Here is a 21,980-nt window from a genome sequence, read left to right as displayed (position 1 = left end):
ACAACGAAACAGGTCTGTATGTCGATGACTAAAATATATTTTATATATATATATATATATAGAGAGAGAGAGAGGTAGAAATGGTAAAAAAAAAAAAAAACAGTTTAAAAGTGCGCAATATGTTAGTACAGTTGAATGTTTTTTTTATTTTACAACCTCAGGTATTGACTTAATCCATTACAATTGTTTCCTTGGAGAGAAAATTTACTGTCTGCTTTGTCACACGGCAAAAGATTTTAATTTTTGCTGTCTGACGAAGCAGACAGTAAATTTTCTGTCCGCAGAAACAATTGTAATGGATTAAGTCAATACCTGAGGTTGTAAAAAAAAAAAAGTCATACATAGATATTACTAAACGTTCACAAGTCAATTTTTTTAAAATAAAAGCAAAATCTAAAAGGAGTTTTTTTTTTTTTCCAGCATGCTATATCTCATCCTATCTCGCTCTATGGCAGGGTTTTCAAGGCTTGAAAAGACCTTGAAATTTGATCTTTGTCTTGAAAAGGCCTTATTTCTATTATCTTGAAAAGGTTTTGAAAATATGGGAAGTGTCCTGAAAAGGGCTTGAAAATTGTATTCTTTATGTCCAGTAAAATTTATGCCAGAATTATTAAAAATCAAATCGAAATAGCGTTCTTTTGAAATTACATTGTAGTATTCCCAGTATTGTCCATATAAGAGTTATGCCTTTTTATCTTAAAACTGCCTAATGTTATTCATGTACTTTAGGGATGTAGCCAAAGTGAAATTTAGAATCGAAATATTTAAAAAAAAATACTTTAATAATTAATATTAAAATATTAATTATTTGGTATATTATATTAATCTTTATATATCAAATTTTATTTTTAAAACTTGACTTTTGTCTGGAAAAGGCCTTGGAAAGGGCTTGAAAAGTCTTTGGAAATTGAAAATCTGTATGAACTCTGTATGGGTTGAATAGTATTACTATTTGTGGTGATATTCTCTTTTGTGTATAATGGACTGCTATCTTTTTATCCTTTCCTTTTTTGATTACCTTCTATTGTAGTGTTAATGAATGTTCATATAGAAAGAGCGAGGCAGAAGTGAGAGCGATATATACTGGTAAAACTTACATCTATAGATCTCACTCCTGTGCATATATTTTTGCATTTGCAAAAATATATGCACAGGAGATTTTGACCTAATCTGAAAATTAAAAAAGATAAAAAAAGTTTCTCTTGCTATTTAGAAACTTAAAAAGGATTTGTATTGATAATTGAGGACCAAATCGGTAATTGTATTGGGAAAAATATTGGAATCATTCTATCACTAATAAATACTGTATAGAAATAAGAACTGGGGAGGGTTAGACAACTTATAGTGGAAGAGGGTGAGAGTGATAGCCAGAAACTTGGTAAGAGATGGATTGATTAGTAAATTGTAGATTATGATTTATTAAAACAATAAATATGGAAATTTTTTTTAACATAACTCGATGCTGAAACTTAGGAATATTTTAGAATGTATTTTGAGTGGTTAAAATACGTAGTAAAAAAAAAAAAAAAGGCTTAGGGAAGCAAATATTAACTCAGCTTTATAGAATACGAAAAGATACATGAACTCAATACATAAATGCGGCTTAATCTCTGACATTGTGTATAGGGTTTTTACACACCGAGAAAAATCTCGTTTTGATAAAATGGCATGTGCTTGGCAGAAATAAGAACATGAAAGACGTGAATACATCCAGGGCTTCGGATATTAACGACAAAGAAAAATTCTATTTGCAGTTCAAATTCTATGTAGAGCCGATGAACGTGTGAAAACAGAAGCATTTTCAAAAGACAGTTGAGAATTGTTCAAAGTTGAAAATGTTACATATTCAATCATCTTTTATAAAAAAAATGTTAATAAATAACAGATGTGTTGCATGTGCACAATTTTTAATTAAGAAAATATAGTGTGTGTGTGTATGTACATTTCCCTACCAAATTGACTCTGTCAATTTTCAGTCCACAGATTCGAGATTTGGCATAAGGGTTACTGAGATTTGGGAAAATCTTTTTAAGCGGTTTTCAGCCAGAAATTTGGCTGCCAAGAAATCAAAGTTCAACAATTTGACTTTTGAAAACTCTACCAAACTCCTCTGCCAATTTTGGATCTAAACTCTTGAAATTTTAGATGTAGGTTCCTTGGACATGGATCAAACTTTTTAACTTGATTTGAGCCCAAAATAATAAATGTTAAGGGGTCAAAATTCGGGTCAAATTTTTAAAAAATTTGACCTCTGCAGTCTCTACCAAAGTAGTCAGCCAATTTTTGGTCTAAACATTTGAAATTTTGCATAAAGGGTATTCAGACATGCAGCAAACTTTTTAATCAGTTTTTGGGTGAAAATTTGCCTGCCAAGAGGTCAAAGTTGAAAGAGTTGACATTTGCAGACTTTACCAAACCTCTTCGTTTATTTTGGGTCTAAACACTTGAAATTTTAGATGTAGGTTACCTGGACATGAGTCAAACTTTTTATACATATATACATAAAGTTATGAAGAGTACATAGGACCTGAGCAAAGCTGCTAGTGTGTGTGTGTGTGTGTATATATATATATATATATATATATATATATATATATATATACACACACACACGAGATGAGAATTCAGTTAAATAGAATTAAATCAGTAAGAAAAAGGGGGGGGGAAGAACTTGGAATTTTGAAACCGTATGCTTCTCATCAGAAGAGGAGGAAAACCAGGTTTATAAATCTACGAAAAAAACTTGCTTGAAGACATTAGCTAAGAAATGAGTTAAAAAAAAAGATTTTAACCATACTTAATATGCCATGACTTAAATTTTGTTTGTTTGTTTGTTCAAATACAGTTTTTTGTTTGTTCAAATACAGTTTTTTGTTTGTTCAAATACAGTGTTTTGTTTGTTCAAATACAGTTTTTTTGTTTGTTCAAATACAGTTTTTTGTTTGTTCAAATACAGTTTTTTTGTTTGTTCAAATACAGTTTTTTTGTTTGTTCAAATACAGTTTTTTTGTTTGTTCAAATACAGTTTTTTTGTTTGTTCAAATACAGTTTTTTTGTTTGTTCAAATACAGTTTTTTTGTTTGTTCAAATACAGTTTTTTTGTTTGTTCAAATACAGTTTTTTTGTTTGTTCATATACAGTTTTTTTTGTTTGTTCATACAGTTTTTTTTGTTTGTTCATACAGCTTTTTTTTTGTTTGTTCATATAGTTTTTTTTTGTTTGTTCATATAGTTTTTTTTTGTTTGTTCATATAGTTTTTTTTTGTTTGTTCATATAGTTTTTTTTTTGTTTGTTCATATAGTTTTTTTTTGTTTGATCATATAGTTTTTTTTTGTTTGTTCATATAGTTTTTTTTTGTTTGTTCATATAGTTTTTTTTTGTTTGTTCATATAGTTTTTTTTTGTTTGTTCATATAGTTTTTTTTCGTTTGTTCATGCATATGCAGTTTGTTTCTGCATATGCAGTTTTTTTTTTTGTTTGACCACATGCAGTTTTTTATTTGACTAGGTTCAATTCAAAATAGATTAGTATCTCATTGCATGTTTGCTTGATTGTAAAATCACATTTGGCTTTGGTAAAAAAAGCAAATTACTTTAAATTCTGTTTGACGTTAGGTACATGGAGGAAAGAAAGTTCTTTGCAGTGTGTTGTAGCAACAGAAGTTCTTACTGTGGATGTCTTACAAGATTGAATCATACATTAAAGCTCAGCTTAGCACAAGCTATGGAAATGGAGTAGTAACGACTCTACTGTGAAAAAAAGGGTTGTAGAGAAGTGATCATCCCTCCACTGGATTGCAAAGTCGAGAGTATAGGCTGTTGTTGTGATGATTTTTTTTTTTTTGGTATGGCTTTGGTCCTGTGCAGTTGAAGGAGATCAACTCTCCCAGGCATTAACTTTCTCTTATTGAGAAGGGGTTATTTTATTGCTAATCATCTGAGGTAATCCTATCAGAGAATGTTGATCGGACTGCCCAGGCATTTTAGATCTGGCATGAAAGTCACTCCTATTTAAGACTGAAGCCAACTATTGAACAAAAAAGGATGACATTAGATTGGAATGCTTTCTTTCTTTCTTTTTTTTTTTTTTTTTTTTTTTTTTTTCCTCTCCTCTGTAAACATTGCTATATTGATGCGATAATGTTGCTTAAATGACTGGGTCATCTATTTCAGCAGATAAAGTGTACACTGACCACTATAGTATCATGAACAAAAGTCCGTCCTTTAATTATTCAAAATCTTCAATGAAAGGTAACGTTAAATCATTTAAATAACGCATACATAATAAAATAATACATGCTTTTCTGACTTTTACTAAAACAAAACATTTGCTAATTTAAATATTTTGTCATTAGTTTAACATCTGCGATCCATTCCTTGTACATCATGGTTAGGATAAGAATTCTTTTAATCTTTACGTGCTTTCTTATGTCTTTATTGCTGGAAGAAACGATTAGAGCACATTCTCAAAGTTTCTGAAAAACTTGCTTTTCTGATCGACATCTTCAATATTGAACTTTCTGGTATGTTTTACTATCCATAGTCCTTCAAAAAAGTGGTAAAAAAATCAAATACATAACAAATAAATGTTACCAAAGGCAAGATAAGTTACTCTTCTTCAAACTGGGTAGGTTTTTAGTGTTTTTACTAAAATGTAAAATGTTTGAAAAACAAGCAAGTTCAAAGGGTATGCGACCACAAAAAAAAATGGTCACAATGTATTTGTTATGCGGCCATTTTTTCTTGTGGTCATGTACTCGTTGAAAACATTTGTTTCTTGAGCTGAATAAATGTTTTACATTAAGTAAAAACATTAAAAACCTTTTAGTTAGGTAGAAGAGTAACTTATCTTGCCTTTAATAACATTTTTTTTTAATTATATATTTGATTTTTTATATACTTTTTCAAAGGAATGTGGACAGTAAAACATATCTGAACTTTCTTACATTTTAATTAACACATTATAATTGTTTTTTGTTTTGTTTTTCTTGACAATAATGCAAAAATTTAGACAAACCATTTTGAAACTGGGATGATTGGTGGTGGGGGGGGGGCGATCCCCTCAGCACCAAAATCAAGACTATTAGCCATTGTTGAAATAACTTTTTTTGCTGTTGACCTTGGTATGGCTTTTATCCTCTGCAGTTATAGGAGGTCCATTCTCCCAGACTTTACCTTCGCTCTTGAAAAAGGGGTTAGTTTATTGCTAATCATCTGCAGTATTCATACCAGGGAATGCTGATGGAACTGGCTAGGCATTTTTTGCAGGTCAAAGTGTTCTTCCTTTTGGTACTAGTTCTTCAAATCCAACTTTCTGACTCCTGTCACATAATTCTACTGCGGACAAGGAGATAAATATTGAGCTGATATGTTTCATGAATATTATGGCTAAAGTTATTTTATTTATTGCAATCTTCACAATTGGGGTATATGGGGAGCAAAGTGGTCAAAGAAAATAACAAGAAGGCTCTTCCAGCACTGAAAGAAGACCTCCCAGCGGGCTCTGCCCCCCACCCCACCCTTCCCGAAAGAGTGGGTAACACTCAACTGGCTGCAAGCGAAGGTTGTCAAAACATGGAACAACCTGCATAAGTGAGACCATGTAACCCGACGCTTGATGTCTCTGTGGTGCTGACGTGCAAACTATACCCCATATTCTCATAGACTGTCCCCTAAGCGAGGCATTCTCCAATGTGGACTTGAGGGATACCTCAGACACTATCCGATGATGGATCTCGAGTTGGAGTGAAACACTATGATGATTTTAGTGCAATATTTTAATATTTGAATGGAGCTAAAAGATGATAACCACCAACTTCCTTCGAAAATGATGTTGACATAATAAGGCGATAAATTGATTTGCATCTTTTGATTTGATCAAGTATCGTGTTCTGCAAATACCTTGAGATGAGCCAGCAACATTTAGATCTTCAGAAACAAACACAGATGCGGAAAAGTATAAATGATGGAGGAAAAAAAGCGGAATCACGGGTAACACACAGGAGATAAGACAAGATAATCGTTAGTAGGAACCACTTTCGCAAGTGACAAAACCAGAAGGATCGTCAGTAACGAGGAACAAGAAAATATGAAAGACATCAACCCGATTATACATCCTCAGTCGACAACTTAAATTTCATGTATTATTTTACATCAGTGATAATGCAGCATATTGTAGAGGATTTCTTTGGTCCTCACGGATTGTCCATTGTCTTTTTTTGCCAACAGAAACAGCCGATTTTTTATTAGATAGCAACATCCATAGTTACAGGAGTTTCCAAAATGGTGATTTTTTTTTTTTTTTTTTTTGTCTGTCATATCTTAAGGTCCTGTATATGACCTTAAACTGTATCTGATGGTGAGGCCCTAGCTTGCGGGCTTTAGGGAGTGTGGAGCCACCCTTTAATTGCCAATGCTCCCAGGTCCACTCTGATCAAGAGTGGTAGTACCTGTTAGGATCCCAACTATGGGTTAAATAGAAACCGACTTGAAAAAAAAAACCCCAAATATATTCTATTAAAAAATTGTTCTTCAAAATCACTGGATTTGGCATTAAATAACCTGAAAAGGGGTGATATGCCGTAAAACAAAAACAACCAACCAAGCCATATCTTACTATTTGAAATAGTAGAAGTAATTAAAAAAAGAACAACAGTTGACTCCATTATTTGCTCTGAGCTTTCGTTTATTTTTGCAGTAATCTATACAGTAATTGGCACTTGAATGAACTAAATCTTCTCCTTCCAACCTCTGCAGAATTGTAGAACACTCAAAAACCATGTCAGATAACTCCAACGCCTAATTCGTTGAGACAGTAATTCAATCGCTTTTCTGCCACATACTTCTTATGACGTAACTTCTGGTACACATCAACCTGACTTCTAACTTGATGTAATAGAAACTTCCATTTTCTTGCTTGACTAATTTTCTACCCTTTTTTGTTTGTGTTTTTTTTTTGTACATGCTCGTATTTAAATATTACTTCAATGGGTTAGCAAAGCAATTCATTTGCTGATGATGAGGATTATTTGATTATATTTGTTCACCTTGTCAACGAGGCCACAAATTTGCGAACTGCAGAGGAGTAAAAAAAACAAAATAAAAAACACAATCTGGATGTTATGTGTGACGAACTGTGTTGCCCAAGTACAGAATCCTGGTGGCTGAACAATGCTTCTACTTAGATACTTACTCTGGGTAGTCAGGAGACCAAAGACGCCTGACCCGATCAATTGACTAATCATGTTATGTCTTAGTATCTAAGTTTATCCCCAACCATATTACTGCATACACTTGTGTATAAACCAAATTTCTGGGAGACGATTTTAAGGTTATTTTTTTTTGGGGGGGGGGGGCAGCAACTTATGCATAGGTAATGTCTTTGGAAATGTTGTGAAAGAATGACTTGGCGCTCGATCAAAACATAGAAAACACCATTTTGTTTGTGCACTTGGTATATACCAGCATTCCTAGTAATTAATTGCACTCCTTCTGAATTCCACTGCAGTGTGTTTGCCAGCATGTAAGCACATGCACAGTTTTTCAGTGGGAGGTTTAATAATAATTGGAATAGCTCTCCCAATGTTCACTCTCTAGATGTAACTATAGGCCTAAGTTTGATATGATGTATTCGGTGATGATATGACATTTTTTTTAGTAGGTTAGGAAATGTAATGTTAACGATATGTTGTCTTCTCCTAAGTTCAACAAGTTTTAACAATTTAATGACAACTATTTAATGAAACCATTTAATGGCACTTAATGTATACATTCACATTATTACGGTATATTATGGCTTGTGCAATGTATGCGTTTACGTTATGGTACGTGATATAAATTATGTCTAAAAACAGTAACCGTGCCTGGAATCTACAGCATGTCATTGATCAGAATGTTTGGTTCGCAACATTTGCGTTCGTTGCATGGAAGTGTGCAGCGGGTTGGTTCTGTATATGAAAATTGAATAGATCACACTTGCGTAAATGCACGTATTATCGTTTGTGGGTGCCAAGAAACAATTTATGTCTTACAAAAAAACACCAAAAAGGAAATTGTCTGTGAAAGAAAGAGCCATGAGACGGACCATTTAACTTGTCTAGAATATACAGTCGATTTATACACAGGTAATATCTAAAATGACATAATTTGTGGTCTTAAAATGCACATCGACATACACAAGTACAGGATGGCCCACTCAGCAACATTATCCCAGAAAAATGTAGTAGACAGGAGGAACATTCTTTTGGAAATTGTCTGTGAAAGAAAGACGGGCCATTTAACTTGTCTAGAATCTACAGTGGACTTATACACAGGTAACACCTAAAAATGACACAATTTTTGGTCTTAAAATGCATATCAACTTATATACAAGTGTATACGGTATTTAGTCTGATTATTAAAAAATATCAAAACCATATTTCTCTTTTTTATTTTCTTACCAAATAAATACTAAAAGGTGGTCAGGGTCAGTCGGGTTGAGAACAGAGATTACCAATGCTAAAGAGTAATATTTTCAGGGAGGAGTAATACCTCTACTCTCTCTATAAGATTTCCTCCTTCTTAGAATGTTTTCTGGGAAATTTCTTTCTACAAGTAATTTTTTTCTGAGTGTAATATATTCTGGGAGTAGTGTTATTTTTTTTATATTTTATTTTACGGATAATGAGAGTCCTCTCTGTAAAATTTCCTAAAGTAATGCTTTAAAGAGTAATGCAATGCATTCTGGAAACGGATTGTTCTAAGAATCTATATATTAATACTGTAGTACCTTTAACCTACACACGTATGTTTGTCACAGTTTCCAGATTTTATTTGATCGGATCCTATTTATCAAAAAGGAGGATAAAAGGTGATAACATACTACGAACATGAAATTAATATATAGATATGGTAATTCAATGTCCGTAGTATGTTATCACTTTCCATCTTCTTTTTTAATAAATAGGATCTCCCAATCACCGAAAACATAATGTAAAAAGTAAAAGTTAAAAAAAATATATATATTGATTTGGGCCATACGTGAAATTAAAATATACCTTCTTGGTCGACTGGCTATAATCCAAATGTAGTATCTGTTCTGTCTAAAGATGGTATAATGATATTATGGGGTTTCCGTTCGTGCCGGGCGTCCATACAATGGAAGTATGTCACAGACTCCTATAAGGATATTGGAGATAAACCGTAATAATCAGATATATTTTGACACTACATTAACCAGATTTCTTAGACAAATACTTTTATAGTTTTAACAAAAGGACTACAATAATATTGCAGAGTCTCTATTTATGCTGAATATCCACAGATTGCCTAGCAACAATATATTATATATGAAAGATGTCGCTGTGGAATTTCCACAGATCCCGCTAGTATATAAATGATTACCCCAGCTTTACTTTTATGCGATAAAACAAACTATTTTTTTTTTTTTTTTTTTACACCTAAGTTTCTATTAATGCGGATTCTTCTTGTTTTGGGTCGGCATCATTCTTTTATCACTGCAATGATGATGATGATGCCGACGATGACGGTTCGCTCAATGTCAATAGAAGCAACAGGCAGTTCTTATGATCGGTCTTCTTCAGTACAATTTGAAAATTATTCACTTTTAAAATATTAGAGTATTTATTGAATGACTTAATATATTTCTTGTACTAAAAATTGACTTAATATATTTCTTGTACTAAAAATTGACTTAATATATTTCTTGTACTAAAAACAGCTGCAAACTAAAAAATAGTAAAAAAAAAATAACTGCAAACTAAAAATACTTGCCTATCTTAATTAAACTAATTGTATTAAAAATACATTTTAAAGACAAACTCATCTTTGTTATTATTTATTTCAGTTGATGTAACATCGTATTATCATGGCTGACAGATTGACGACAATCCACTTCCATGGATTGAATAATACATTCTGTTTTAAATTCTGCATAGATTCACAAGTTCAAAAGATGCAGCTGAAGAAGATTGGAGATTACATCAGGCAAAACAAAGATGAGAATAGTCTGGATGATCCAAATTATTCAAATTACCAATCTTCATCTAAAAAATTCATAAAAAAATAAAAAATGATAACAATAATAGTAACAGTGGTGGCATTGATATTGATTATAATAATAATAATAATAATAATAATAATATCATCAATTTATGTAATTGCAGAATCAAAAACAATTGTCCATTGGTGAATAAATGCTTAACAATTGATGTAATATACAAAGCAACCATAAATAGTGAAGAGAAAATTTTTATCAGAGACACAGAGAATATATGTAATTAGTTATCGTATGATGAGATTTGAAAATGAAATATATAAGAAATGGAACTAGATCTGAATATAAATGAAAACCAAAATAAAACCATGGAATTGTGATTTTTTTAAAAATTAGCACCCTATGTTCTAACATAAATAATAGAAACTGTTAATTATGTTAAGAGGAAAAATATGACCTTGTAAAATTTTTATATATATATATATATATATATATATATATATATATATATATATATATAAAGAATTTGCTGTTAAATGCAGGCATAAAAATATTTTTTCTTTGTTATTCGAGTAGTGAAGAAACAATAGACAAAATAAGCAAATTCAATAATATAAAAAGGTTATCTCGCGTACAATAAAAAAGTTATCTCGTGTACATTAACTTGATATACAATTTTAAATACAATTGTGTATAATTCTTTGTACCATTTAAAATTATTAATAATTTAGATTAAAAAAAAACATAGCACAATATTAAAAAAGAAATCTAATGAAAGCAAATAGTATCGATGTTAGATTAAAAATAAACTGTTTTGTAAATCGGGTGCTTTTTCGTTATTAGAGTGAAAATCGAAATATTGAATTTCAATTAAAACCGAAGGTATCTACTTAATTGTCATGTTGAAATTAGTAACATATCCAAATATTATGAAAGATGAGAAAGTAGAAAATTAATTATTAATGAAGATAGTTTTTTTTTTTTTTTTTCCAAATAAATTGCACATTGTACTTAAATAAATGACATGAAACAAGAGGAAATAACTGCAGTGGTGGATATTACTGAATTGTGGAATCGTGAAAATACATGCTTTATGCAATAATACAGTAATAATAATTATTAGTAATAATTAGTAATAAACTAATTTCGATATAACAAAAAAAAAGTCACATTGGTTTTAGTTGAAATTACATAAAAAAAGTAGATTAGCATTGTTTTTTTAATAAAAATTCAATTTTCTTCAACTTTTGATTTTTGCTCTAATAATACAAAAGAATCGAAATTCATTATCGTACAATTTTAAATGGAAATAGATGAGTGTAACTTTTTATCCATACATTTCAAACTTAATCACAAGTTTAAGAATATTCTTAAACTATAAATGAAAAATCATTTTGTGCGGTAACGCCATAATCTATATATTAATATGATAGCGTGTGTGTTCTTTTGTGTGTTATGCTTACATCAGAGTCGTTTAACTGGTATGTTCTATTTCTTGTCATAAATAATTTTACCAAAAATTCTTCATAATTTTTGGTTTTGACTATAGCTGATGGCACTTAAACCATCTATTTTATGACTGAAAATACTCAAGTTTATATATATATATATATATATATATATATATATATATATATATATATATAAGTTTTTATTTCGGTTTCGATTCAAGCTAATGCACCCAAGTCATATGGATATATATTTTTTTTATTTTTGAAATCGCAACTTTATAACATAAAAAAAATCAATAGAACATTAACTCTATAATAATATATAAAAAATCTGCAAGAATTGAAATATCATATTTAAGCATACTTTATGACTGGGCTTTAGTATTTATCTAAGCTAGCAGTTAAAAAAAAAAAAAAACTACAATAATATCAGAGCGTCTCAATTTATACTGAACATCTACAGAATGCCAACATCAATGTATTATATATGAATGAGTCCCCTGTGGATTTTCCACAGGTCCCGCTAGTAAATAATTAACTTAAAAGAAATAAATAAGATAAAAAAATGAGTAACAAAAAAAAAAAAAAAAGATGTTGGATATTTAATATTGAAATTCTATTTTGGCTTGTTGAAGCTCACTTTTAAATGTATACAGAAGCGGGGCAATGTTGGCAGCTGGTTTGGCTGCCCCATACCATGCATTACAATCTTCAAAGGAAGAAAAAAAAAAAAAAAAAACGTGTAGGATAAAATATGAAATTTTGAAAGTACATGTTTTATTCAACGAATTGTAACATGACAATTAAGTAGATAACATTGCTTTTTTTATTTTGTTTTTATGATAATTGTTTTTTTGTTTTTTTTAAATTTCGTTCTAAAAAAGAAAAAAAAAAAGATGTTGGATATTTAATATTAAAATTCTATTTTAGCTCATTGAAGCTCACCTTTAAATGTATACACACTTGTAGTCCTACCTAACTAATATTTCTGGTGAACCAAGTGTAAAAGATCCAGACAATTGCACTTAAGGTAACAACGAGGATACTAAAAAGAGCTCTCGGTTGGTTTCAATAAAAAAAAAAAGGGCAATGTTGGCAGCTGGTTTGGCTGCCCCATACTCAGCATTACAATCTTCAGCGGAAGAAAATTAAAAAAAAACAAAAAAAAAAAAAAAAAAAAACGTGTAGGATAGAAATGCGCTACTTACAATCAGATTCACAATGAAACTGCGGTAAAGTGTTAGTGTCTCTTTTAAATACTTGTTATCGTTAAACAATGTCTTTGCAAAATCGATAGCATAACTTTGGGATCATGTTCTATATGAGTTGATAATGAAAAACTTTTCTATAAACATACGTCTGAAAACGATTGCTTTCTGAACAATAGGCCATAGAATCAAATCCTGATGAACATTATTATTTAAACCTTACATGTACAATGTGTACGATAGTGCACAGTTATCTGTACATACAGAATTGATAAACACTATAGTAAGATCACTGATAAAAATAAGCCTGGGCCTGGTGTTGCCATACACACCAACAAAACCATGAAAAAAATTAAAACCGAACGTAAAAGCTGTGGGACTCAGAAGAAAGATCTGAACATCATGATCAGCAGGAGCTTCTTTGATGGCCAACATTTGGGGGTCGGGGAGGGGTGTCCTGGTCGGCATCCTACGGATGCTGATCTTTCTTATTTCATCTTATAGGATACAACAGACAGAATGCAAGTAAATTAATATGATCAGCACAAGCCAAAGACCATACAGATGGAGAAATGCATCACAAAGGAAAGACGAGTAATGAAGTGCTAAAAGGAATCTTTAATTGGAATTCATTATTGAAATGAGTATTTTTATTTATTTATTGCGGACTATTATCCTCATCTTTCTTAGTTTTTGTTTCATGATGTTCCGGCCAACTATTTCTCTGGCGTTCGATAGGAATCCCTATCCTATTGCCGTTACTATCTGACGAAGACCAGAGTTGGCCAAAACGTCGTGAAACAACAACTAAAAGATGAGTCCGTGATAAATAAATGAATTTAAGTTTTTTTGAAGTTTTTATTTGTAACAACATTAACTTTTACTTCAGTGAATCCTCAACTAATCTCATAGCTGAGTTATGATTGAAACACTTAGTTTCCCCTCCTATAAGTCTGGACCCTATAATAATAGACCCTTGTACTTCAGTGGCAATATACCCTGTTTATGGTGAACAAAAGTGTTCTTTGTTTACATTGGTAATCTTTGAAACCAACACATTTCAGATGAAAACATTATTACATTATGTCATGGTGAAATTAGTAATAATTCCAAAAATTATGAAAAACCATCCAGTAGAAGATGTGCTAGATGTATTTTTAACAAAAAATCAGCTACAATAATGTTCTGAAATGTGTTGGTGTATGCTTAATTTACTCACATTAATTTACTCACATAAAATTAATATACTTTCGTATATTAATTTTATGTGAGTAAATTAAGTAGTTATATATATATATATATATATATATATATATATATATATATATATATATGTGTATGTGTGTGTGTGTTTTTATTTGTTTTTGTTAGCGATGCTTTTTGAACGAATTCAATTATTTATACGAAAGTACATTTTTACCTAAATACGAGTTGGGAATAATTTTCCCTTTCACCAATTTGGTACCCCCTAAATGGGGAGTGACATATATATATTATTTTATTTTTAAAATATAATTGTCCACTGACACGTGTTTCGTCGTCTACGACACATAAGAGTGGCTGAATCACGTGTCAGTGGATAATTATATATATATATATATATATATATATATATATATATATATATATTTTTAATTCTTTATGTAAATACAGTCATATCTTGTTACGATGTGCAGACCATTTCAATCATAATAGATATCATCAACAACTGTTGTTGAAATTCAATTATTTTCAATCTTTTAGATATTTTTCTACCCGAAAGAAATATATATATACATATATATAGGAAGTCCAGGTTTAGAATGTATTCGTAGGATAAAAATCCAGAGAATTTCCACCAGGTTTATAAAATAGTACTCGATACTAAATAGAGCTAAATAGATACTAATATTTATTTATACAGACATGAATAAATAATATATAATCTTGATGTTGATTCAAATTGAATTGTGCTTATATTTTTTATTTATTTGTTTATTTATTGCTAATTTCTCTTTACTCTCTCTTTCTCTCAGGTCCCGAGAAGGCCGTTGCTCGATTCTCTTATCACGCAGAGAATGAAGATGAACTGAGTCTGAAAGAAGGTGACATTATCACCGTGATTGAAAAAGAACTGGAAGATGTGGGATGGTGGAAAGGTGAAATCAATGGAAGGATTGGAGTCTTTCCTGACAACTTTGTCGAGTTGATACCACTCCAAGAAGAGGTGAGTAACGCCCCCGCAATCATTCAACTTTTCGTGACGATGTTCTCCATCAAAATGATGATGCAATTTCAAAGATGATTGACTTGAAGCAAAACCTCTTCAACTGATTTTATGTTTATGCGGATGCTCGGAGATGAAATGGTTTTGTTTCTATTTACTTGGCACCCCATGAGGGTAAAGTTAGACAGAAGGTCGGTTTTTAATATGAGGAAAGGGGGCACTCTGCATCGGAGCAAAAATAAAAATTGCCTAAAACTAGGACATCTTTTTCACCAACCGAGGACAGAATAGACCAAGTGTAGCATCAGAACAGCTACTACATTTTGTTCTTAGCTGTTATTTAAAAAAAAAATTGAAAAAAAAATCTACACTTTATTAAAACTAAGTTGCTTCATTTCAAAATGATTTAATGTTAGACACTTCAGTTTTAAATGATTTGTCGATTGTGTGTGTGTGTGCGTGTGTGTGTATGTATATATATATATACATATATATATATATATATATGCATACACACATTATATTAAAAGCTATCCTAGGATAGGTATCAATCTAATGTGTGTGTGTGTGTGTATATATATATATATATATATATATATATATATATATATATATATTATTCATTCGAAGGTAAACAGTTACATTTGGTTGCTACAAACAGCCACCTGTTTCAGTCAATGGATGGAACTTCGTCTGGCGACCCTGAGCCATTTGATGCTAGAGACAAAAGTTGTTTGTAGCGACCAAATATAACTACTTACCTTCAAATAAAAATATTTTGCTCTTGTTATCGAACATTAACTAACAACCTCGTTGAGTTCATTAGTTTCTACTTTTGAATATCTCAAGCCTGGATATATATATATATATATATATATATATATATATATATATATATATATTTAAAATATAATTATCCACTGACACGTGTTTTATCATCTATGACTCATTAGAGTGGCTGAATCTAGCGAGATTCAAAATTGGGACCCAATGGTAAGAAGCATAACCCCCTACCACTAGGCTATTTCGCACGACTGAATGTATTGAGTTTTTTTTTGTTTTTTTTGTTTAGATGTTATTTGTTTTTGGTTTGTGATACTTTTTGAATGAATTCAATTATTTATACGAAGGTGCATTTTTACCTAAATACGAGTCGGAAATAATTTTCCTTTTAACCAATTCAAAAAGCATCGCAAAAAAATAACATATATATATATATATATATATATATATACTAGCATGGGTACCTGGCATTGTCCGGGTTGACATAAAGTTCCATTTTGAACACACCTACTATACTAACGATATTAATCATTTTCATCGTGGGTAACGTCGATGCCCCCCCCCCCCACACACACAACAATATCAAAAATAAAAGAATAGATAAAAAATGTAAATGTAATCGTCCAAAAAAAGAAGTGCGTGATACCCTCTCCACCAGGTGAGATTCTAACAATACAAAAAATCATTTATTTATGGGCGTTCGAAATGGCTACCCTTAAAAATATGCGAAGGGAATGCGGTATTATATCGGAGCACACTTACACATTTCCTTTGTCCTATCTCCTCTCTCTTTGCTGTTGATTGTCGTTCAACAGTCGAACGAAGTAAAAGATTCCTAAGGAAATATCCTTATCTCGAGAAAGGTCTTCCATCGGCAATTAACAGCCGTGAAAAAAAAAACCTAAATTTTTTCCTGTACTTTCATCTAACAATTTACACTTTTCGTAAACATATTTTTACGTATTTTCTTTAAAAAAAAAAATATATATATATATATAAAATTTCTGTGGACCCCCCCCCCAAAAAAAAAAAAAAATTGCAAAGAATTTAAAAAAAAAAAAAAAAAAAAAAAAAAAACTTGACTGAACAAAAAGTCTTGAAAAAAAAACCCAAAAAAACTTGTGATCATACCTAAGAATTTACGGTGAAAAAAGTAAAACTTTCATCTTTCCCTGAAGGGGGGGAAAAAAAAAAAAAAACAAAAAAACTTTTTGTTGATAAATATTTTGCAAAAAAACAAAAAAAAAAAACAAAAAACAAAAAAAACATAAAATAAAATAAATACAAATATTTCCAGTCCTTTAAAGGTAGGTTTTTGTTATTTTTGATTATTTACATTTGTATTTTTTCTCTGGTTTGTTTGTTTTTAAAGCGTCTGTTACAACGCCCGATGATTGCCGGTCTCACCCGATCCATGCTCGACGGGAATTCACGTGAATCCGAGTCAAATTATGCAAGAGTATCGAATATTTAAAAATAAAGCAAAACATATTTCTGTCTACACCAAATTATTTTTTCATGCTAGAAACGTCTTGCGATTACCAAATTAATTTATTTGGGAAGAGTTTGTTTTATCTTTCAAACTTCGGAACGTATAAAACAACTCATCAGGGGAAATAACTACTCATTTCATAAAAAAATCGATGTCGGAAGTAATAATTCCAAATAGATTTAATTAAATATATTATCAATATAATTGTTATTTAGAGTTTATGAAATAACAATCTTAAATAGAACACTTAAAACAACTCTTTCGCTAGAAACTTAAACTAACATACAGCTATTTAGTACAATTGATTTTCCTTAATATTATAAACAAATGAGGTGACCTCTTAATCATATATTTTTTAAATAATGCTACTATATATAGAAATAAATGAAATACTGAACTAACGGACCTTTTGTATATATTAATCAAATTGTGAACAAACAGACAGCAATATGAATTTATATATCTAGATATGCACACACACATATTAGATTAATACCTAGATGTAAGGAAGCCTTCTACTCCAATAGTTTCTTCCTCAGAACTGCTAGATTTTTGAACTCCCTTCTGGGTTCCTGCTTTTCCAACTGTACTGACATGCAGAAGTTCAAGTGTAATATGAACAGAGATCTTGCTGCTCAACTCCCTACATAGTATCCCTGCAACTTATGTCCCCAATAATAACCCTCTACATCAAAGTGGCATTGTGCCTTGTTTGGGGTGAAAATGGAATTTTAAAAAAAAAAAATCCTAGGATAGATAAAATCAATTGTTTCAACAAAAGTTTTGCACCACTTTCACCCCCCTCCCTTTTGAAGATTACACCTCAAGATATAATGGCTCAAATTCAATGCACCACCATTTGTCCATGCATAGAGTATAGTTTCCGCATCTGGGCTGGTGCATCTACCACTAGTCTCTCTATCTTGGATACGGTCTTAAAAGAGAGTCTTCAATCTAATAGGTCCCACTTTGTCAACTAAGCTCCAACCCCTGTCCCATCACTGCAATGTTGCATCTCTGTGCTCTGGTTTTACAAGTATTTCAATAGAATGTACTCTGATGAATTCATTGCACTTGTGCTCCCTCAACGTACATATCCCGACAAACCTGCTTAGCAACAAAATCTCACCCCTACACGACCCCTTCCTGTAGAAAAATGGCCAGCTGAGGGTGAAGGAATTAATGCTTTTGGCTGATTTTTTATATTTGTCGTCTGAAAGGGTCGAGCTTCAAAACCATACTGATCTTGTGAAAATCTGTCACCTCTGTCGAAAGTTTTAGGCATACATACATACATACATACATACATACATACATACATACATACATTTAAACAAATAGGTGAGATTTATATTATGGAAGATGTTAGAAGGAGAATGTTTTAACATTAGAATATTAACGTTTATGAATTTTTTGATGAAATTAAATTAGTTTAAATAGTGGCTGTGATCCAACGTTATTATTAGTCCCTTCTTTTCTGTCCTCTCCTTGTGAATTAAAATTAATTTTTAAAGCTTTTAGGCTTTTCTTTCTTAACCTAGTTTTAATCCGTTTCTTAATTTTTTCGTCTCCTTCATTTTTACCCCTTGACCTATTTAGGACGATGAAATCTACGATTTGGTAGGTTTTTTTTTCCTCTTAATTTATTCACATTTTGGTCTCCTTGCTTGGATGAGTTTGTCTGTACTTTCATGTCCCAGAGGATTTTGTGATTTTCATTCTCCACCACTGGCTCCGGTTTGTGTCTTTATCATTTGTTTGCATGTTCAAAATGGACTCTCTCTCCTCTCAGTTTATCTCTTTTTGTATTCCTTTTGGGTTACTTTGTTTTCTCCACCTCTCCCTTCTACTAGTATCTCTCCTATTCTTCCTCCTACTTCTCCTTCTCTTCCTTTCGCTATTCTCTTTCCCCTTTCCTATTACACCCTCTGCTTCTCTGTCTTTTACTTATCACTCTCTCCCCATCTCCCCCTAGTCCTTCCTCTCTCCTCTTTCTATATCTTCTCCTTTTTTTAATCTTATGTTTTATGGATTGACATTAATTTTGAAAAATTCCAGCCTTTCTTTTTTTTTTTTCTTTTTTTTTTTCTCTCGGTTGTATTCCAGTGGACCTTTAACTGGAGCATTATTTTTTGTTTATATATCACTAAACACTATAGTTGAATTTTTATTGAAAAAACTACTAAAACAAATAAAAAAAAAAAAACTACATGAAATGAAAGATTTTGTTTGTTATTCTCCCCTATTTATTTTCCTCCTACTTTTCCTTCTTTTCCTTTCCCTCTTCTCTAACCTCCTTTTCCCCCCCTCCTACTACACCCCTAATTCTACTTCTCCCTTTCTACCCATCTCCCACTATTCCTTCCTCCTTCCATATCTTTTTTATTATTTTTTATGGATTAACATCAAATTTGGAAAATCCCATTTTTTTTCATGGTTGTATTCTAGTGGACCTTTAACTGGAGCATTATTTTATATATATATATATATATATATATATATATATATATATATATATACATATATATATCACTAAACACCAGAGTTAAATGTTTATTGAAAAAAAATATACATGAAATGAAGAGATTTTGTTTGTTATTCTCCCCTACTTATCTTCCTCCTATTTTTCCTTTTCCTTTCCCTCTTCTCTCTCCCTCCTTTTCTCCCCTCCTACTACACCTCTACTTCTACCTCTGCCTTTCTACCCATCTCCCACTATTCCTTCCTCCTTCCATATCTTCTCTTTTTTTATTTTTTTTTAATGGATTAATATCAAATTTGGAAAATCCCAGTCATTTTTTTTTTTTTTTTTTGTCACAATTGTATTCTAGTGGGCCTTTAACTGGGGCATTATATATATATATATATATATATATATATATATATATATAATCACTAAACAAACTGGTTAAATAACAAAACAAAAAAGTACATGAAATGAGAGATTTTGTTATTTGGTGACATCAGGTTTGCTTTTCATAGAAGTTGCATTTGATCATCGATTAAAATAGTTATGCTATGAATAATGATTTCTTTTTATTTTTTTTATGGCTATGAAGTTTGTGTTCACTTATGATAAAAACATTTTGAAGGTTTAGCCAGGTAAGGTTGTTCATTCACCAACTTATTTCTTTAACTTCAAGTCTTTTCATATTTCTAAGGCATATTTGACTAAGATTGAAAAAAAAAATCCAAAAAGAACACTACAAATTCATGAACAGGCAGACAGGAACTGCAACTTAGTCATCTAAAATTATTTTGCTGTATCACAGCTTTTCAGTCTGCTTAGAGGGAGGTGACGATTGTTGTATCACAGCTTTTCAGTGTGGTTAGAGAAAGGTGACGGTTGCTGTATCACAGGTTTTAAATGTGGTTAGAGGGAGGTAATGATTGTTGTATCACAGCTTTTCAATATGGTTAGAAGAAGGTGATAGTGGTCAAGCGGTTAATGACCTGGACAGACGACCTGAATATTTTAAATTCGAATCCATGTCATTCCATAAAAAACACTTTCATTTAGGATATTGGCAGCCTTCATGTAGTCCCTCCCGTAAGTAATCAATATCTTTCTAGAAAGAATTCTGACTAGAAAAATATCAGGGAAACCAATGCTCACAATAGAATCTTTGGATTCATATGATATGATGATAATGAGTGTGGTTAGACAAGTGCCTCAAGTAGGGATTGAAACTTAACCATCTAGTTGAGATTTGGAGGTTCTAAATATTCAGTCATCAAGTATGAGCAAGTGAAATCTCAATGTTTATATAAACACTGTTAAATATGAAAGTGTTTCATTAAATTTTTATAAAAATTTGCTTATATATCTCTGTTTATATTTTTTAAATCTAATAACATCTTGTCTTTGTGTCAGTATTTACTTCAATAGTGCTCAATATTTGGGTAAAGTTTAGTTGTGTTATCAAAATATACTTATTGCAAACAAGCTACACAGAAACTTATGTTGAACGAGATTAAATTAACTATGATGATTATCCCAAGTGTGTGTTTGTGTGTGTGTATATATATATATATATAGAGAGAGAGAGAGATGAAAAAGGAACAAACCAAGTTATATTTCCATCAACGTTTCGTCTTTATTGTAAGACTTCTTCCGGATGAATAAACTGAAGAAAATTTATTCATCCGGAAGAAGTCTTACAATAAAGATGAAACGTTGATGCACATATAGCTTGATTTGTTCCTTTTTCATCTCTCTATCTTGTCGGAATATTATTTCTATTATTTTCATCATGTCTACAGGGTGGTCAAAAAGTCAGGTAATTACACGTGTTACACAATCAGTGGTTAATCGCTTCCAGCGATTGATAGAGTGAAATGGACGACAATTAACAAAATAAACATATTTCATGTTTGTTTCATCTTATATTTTAATGTATGGTACTTAAATATACGTGTATTGCTAATATCGTTTTTCTTTAAAATGTTACCTGACTTTTTGACCACCCTGTATATATCTGTAAAAGTGAGAATGTGTGTGTGTATGTGTGTGAAGACACTTCTCAACCTATATACTCAACGAATTTTTTGATCTACAGATTTGGAATGTGGTATATAGGTTAGTCAGATATGGGGGAAACTTTTTCATTAATTTTCATCCAGAAAAAATGGCTGCTAAAGGATCGAAATTGAAAAATTGGTATGTGGCAGTTGTTGGATTTTCATCTGTTTGTCAACTGTTTCACGAATGCACATGCATGAATGGTTCACATGACAGATTCTTTATGTTAAGAATAAGGTTTGTAAATACCGTGTCAAGCTGGCCCAATGGTTATCATACTTGACTCCCTATCTTTAGGTTTTGGTTTCAATCTCAGCTCAATTAT

General features: G+C 31.2%; 1 protein-coding gene across 24 annotated transcripts in view; it reads left to right on the top strand.

The window, feature by feature from the left end:
• LOC145296919 (SH3 domain-containing kinase-binding protein 1-like) overlaps window positions 1–21,980 on the top strand; it is a 452,874-nt gene that overhangs the window by 310,792 nt on the left and 120,102 nt on the right. For 21 of the 24 annotated variants that reach the window (XM_080143107.1, XM_080143091.1, XM_080143089.1 and 18 more), the window contains one exon: window positions 14,668–14,858. In XM_080143107.1, the coding sequence (XP_079999233.1) occupies window positions 14,668–14,858 (191 nt within the window). Of the gene's footprint in view, window positions 1–4,172; window positions 4,251–14,667; window positions 14,859–21,980 lie in introns of all 24 variants that reach the window. The other 3 variants (XM_080143098.1, XM_080143094.1, XM_080143087.1) reach the window with 1 other exon arrangement.

The sequence above is a fragment of the Euprymna scolopes genome, chromosome 17, assembly GCF_053919585.1.
Source record: "Euprymna scolopes isolate OS-2025 chromosome 17, ASM5391958v1, whole genome shotgun sequence".
Taxonomy (NCBI): domain Eukaryota; kingdom Metazoa; phylum Mollusca; class Cephalopoda; order Sepiida; family Sepiolidae; genus Euprymna; species Euprymna scolopes.
This window is presented reverse-complemented; position numbering and strand designations above follow the sequence as displayed.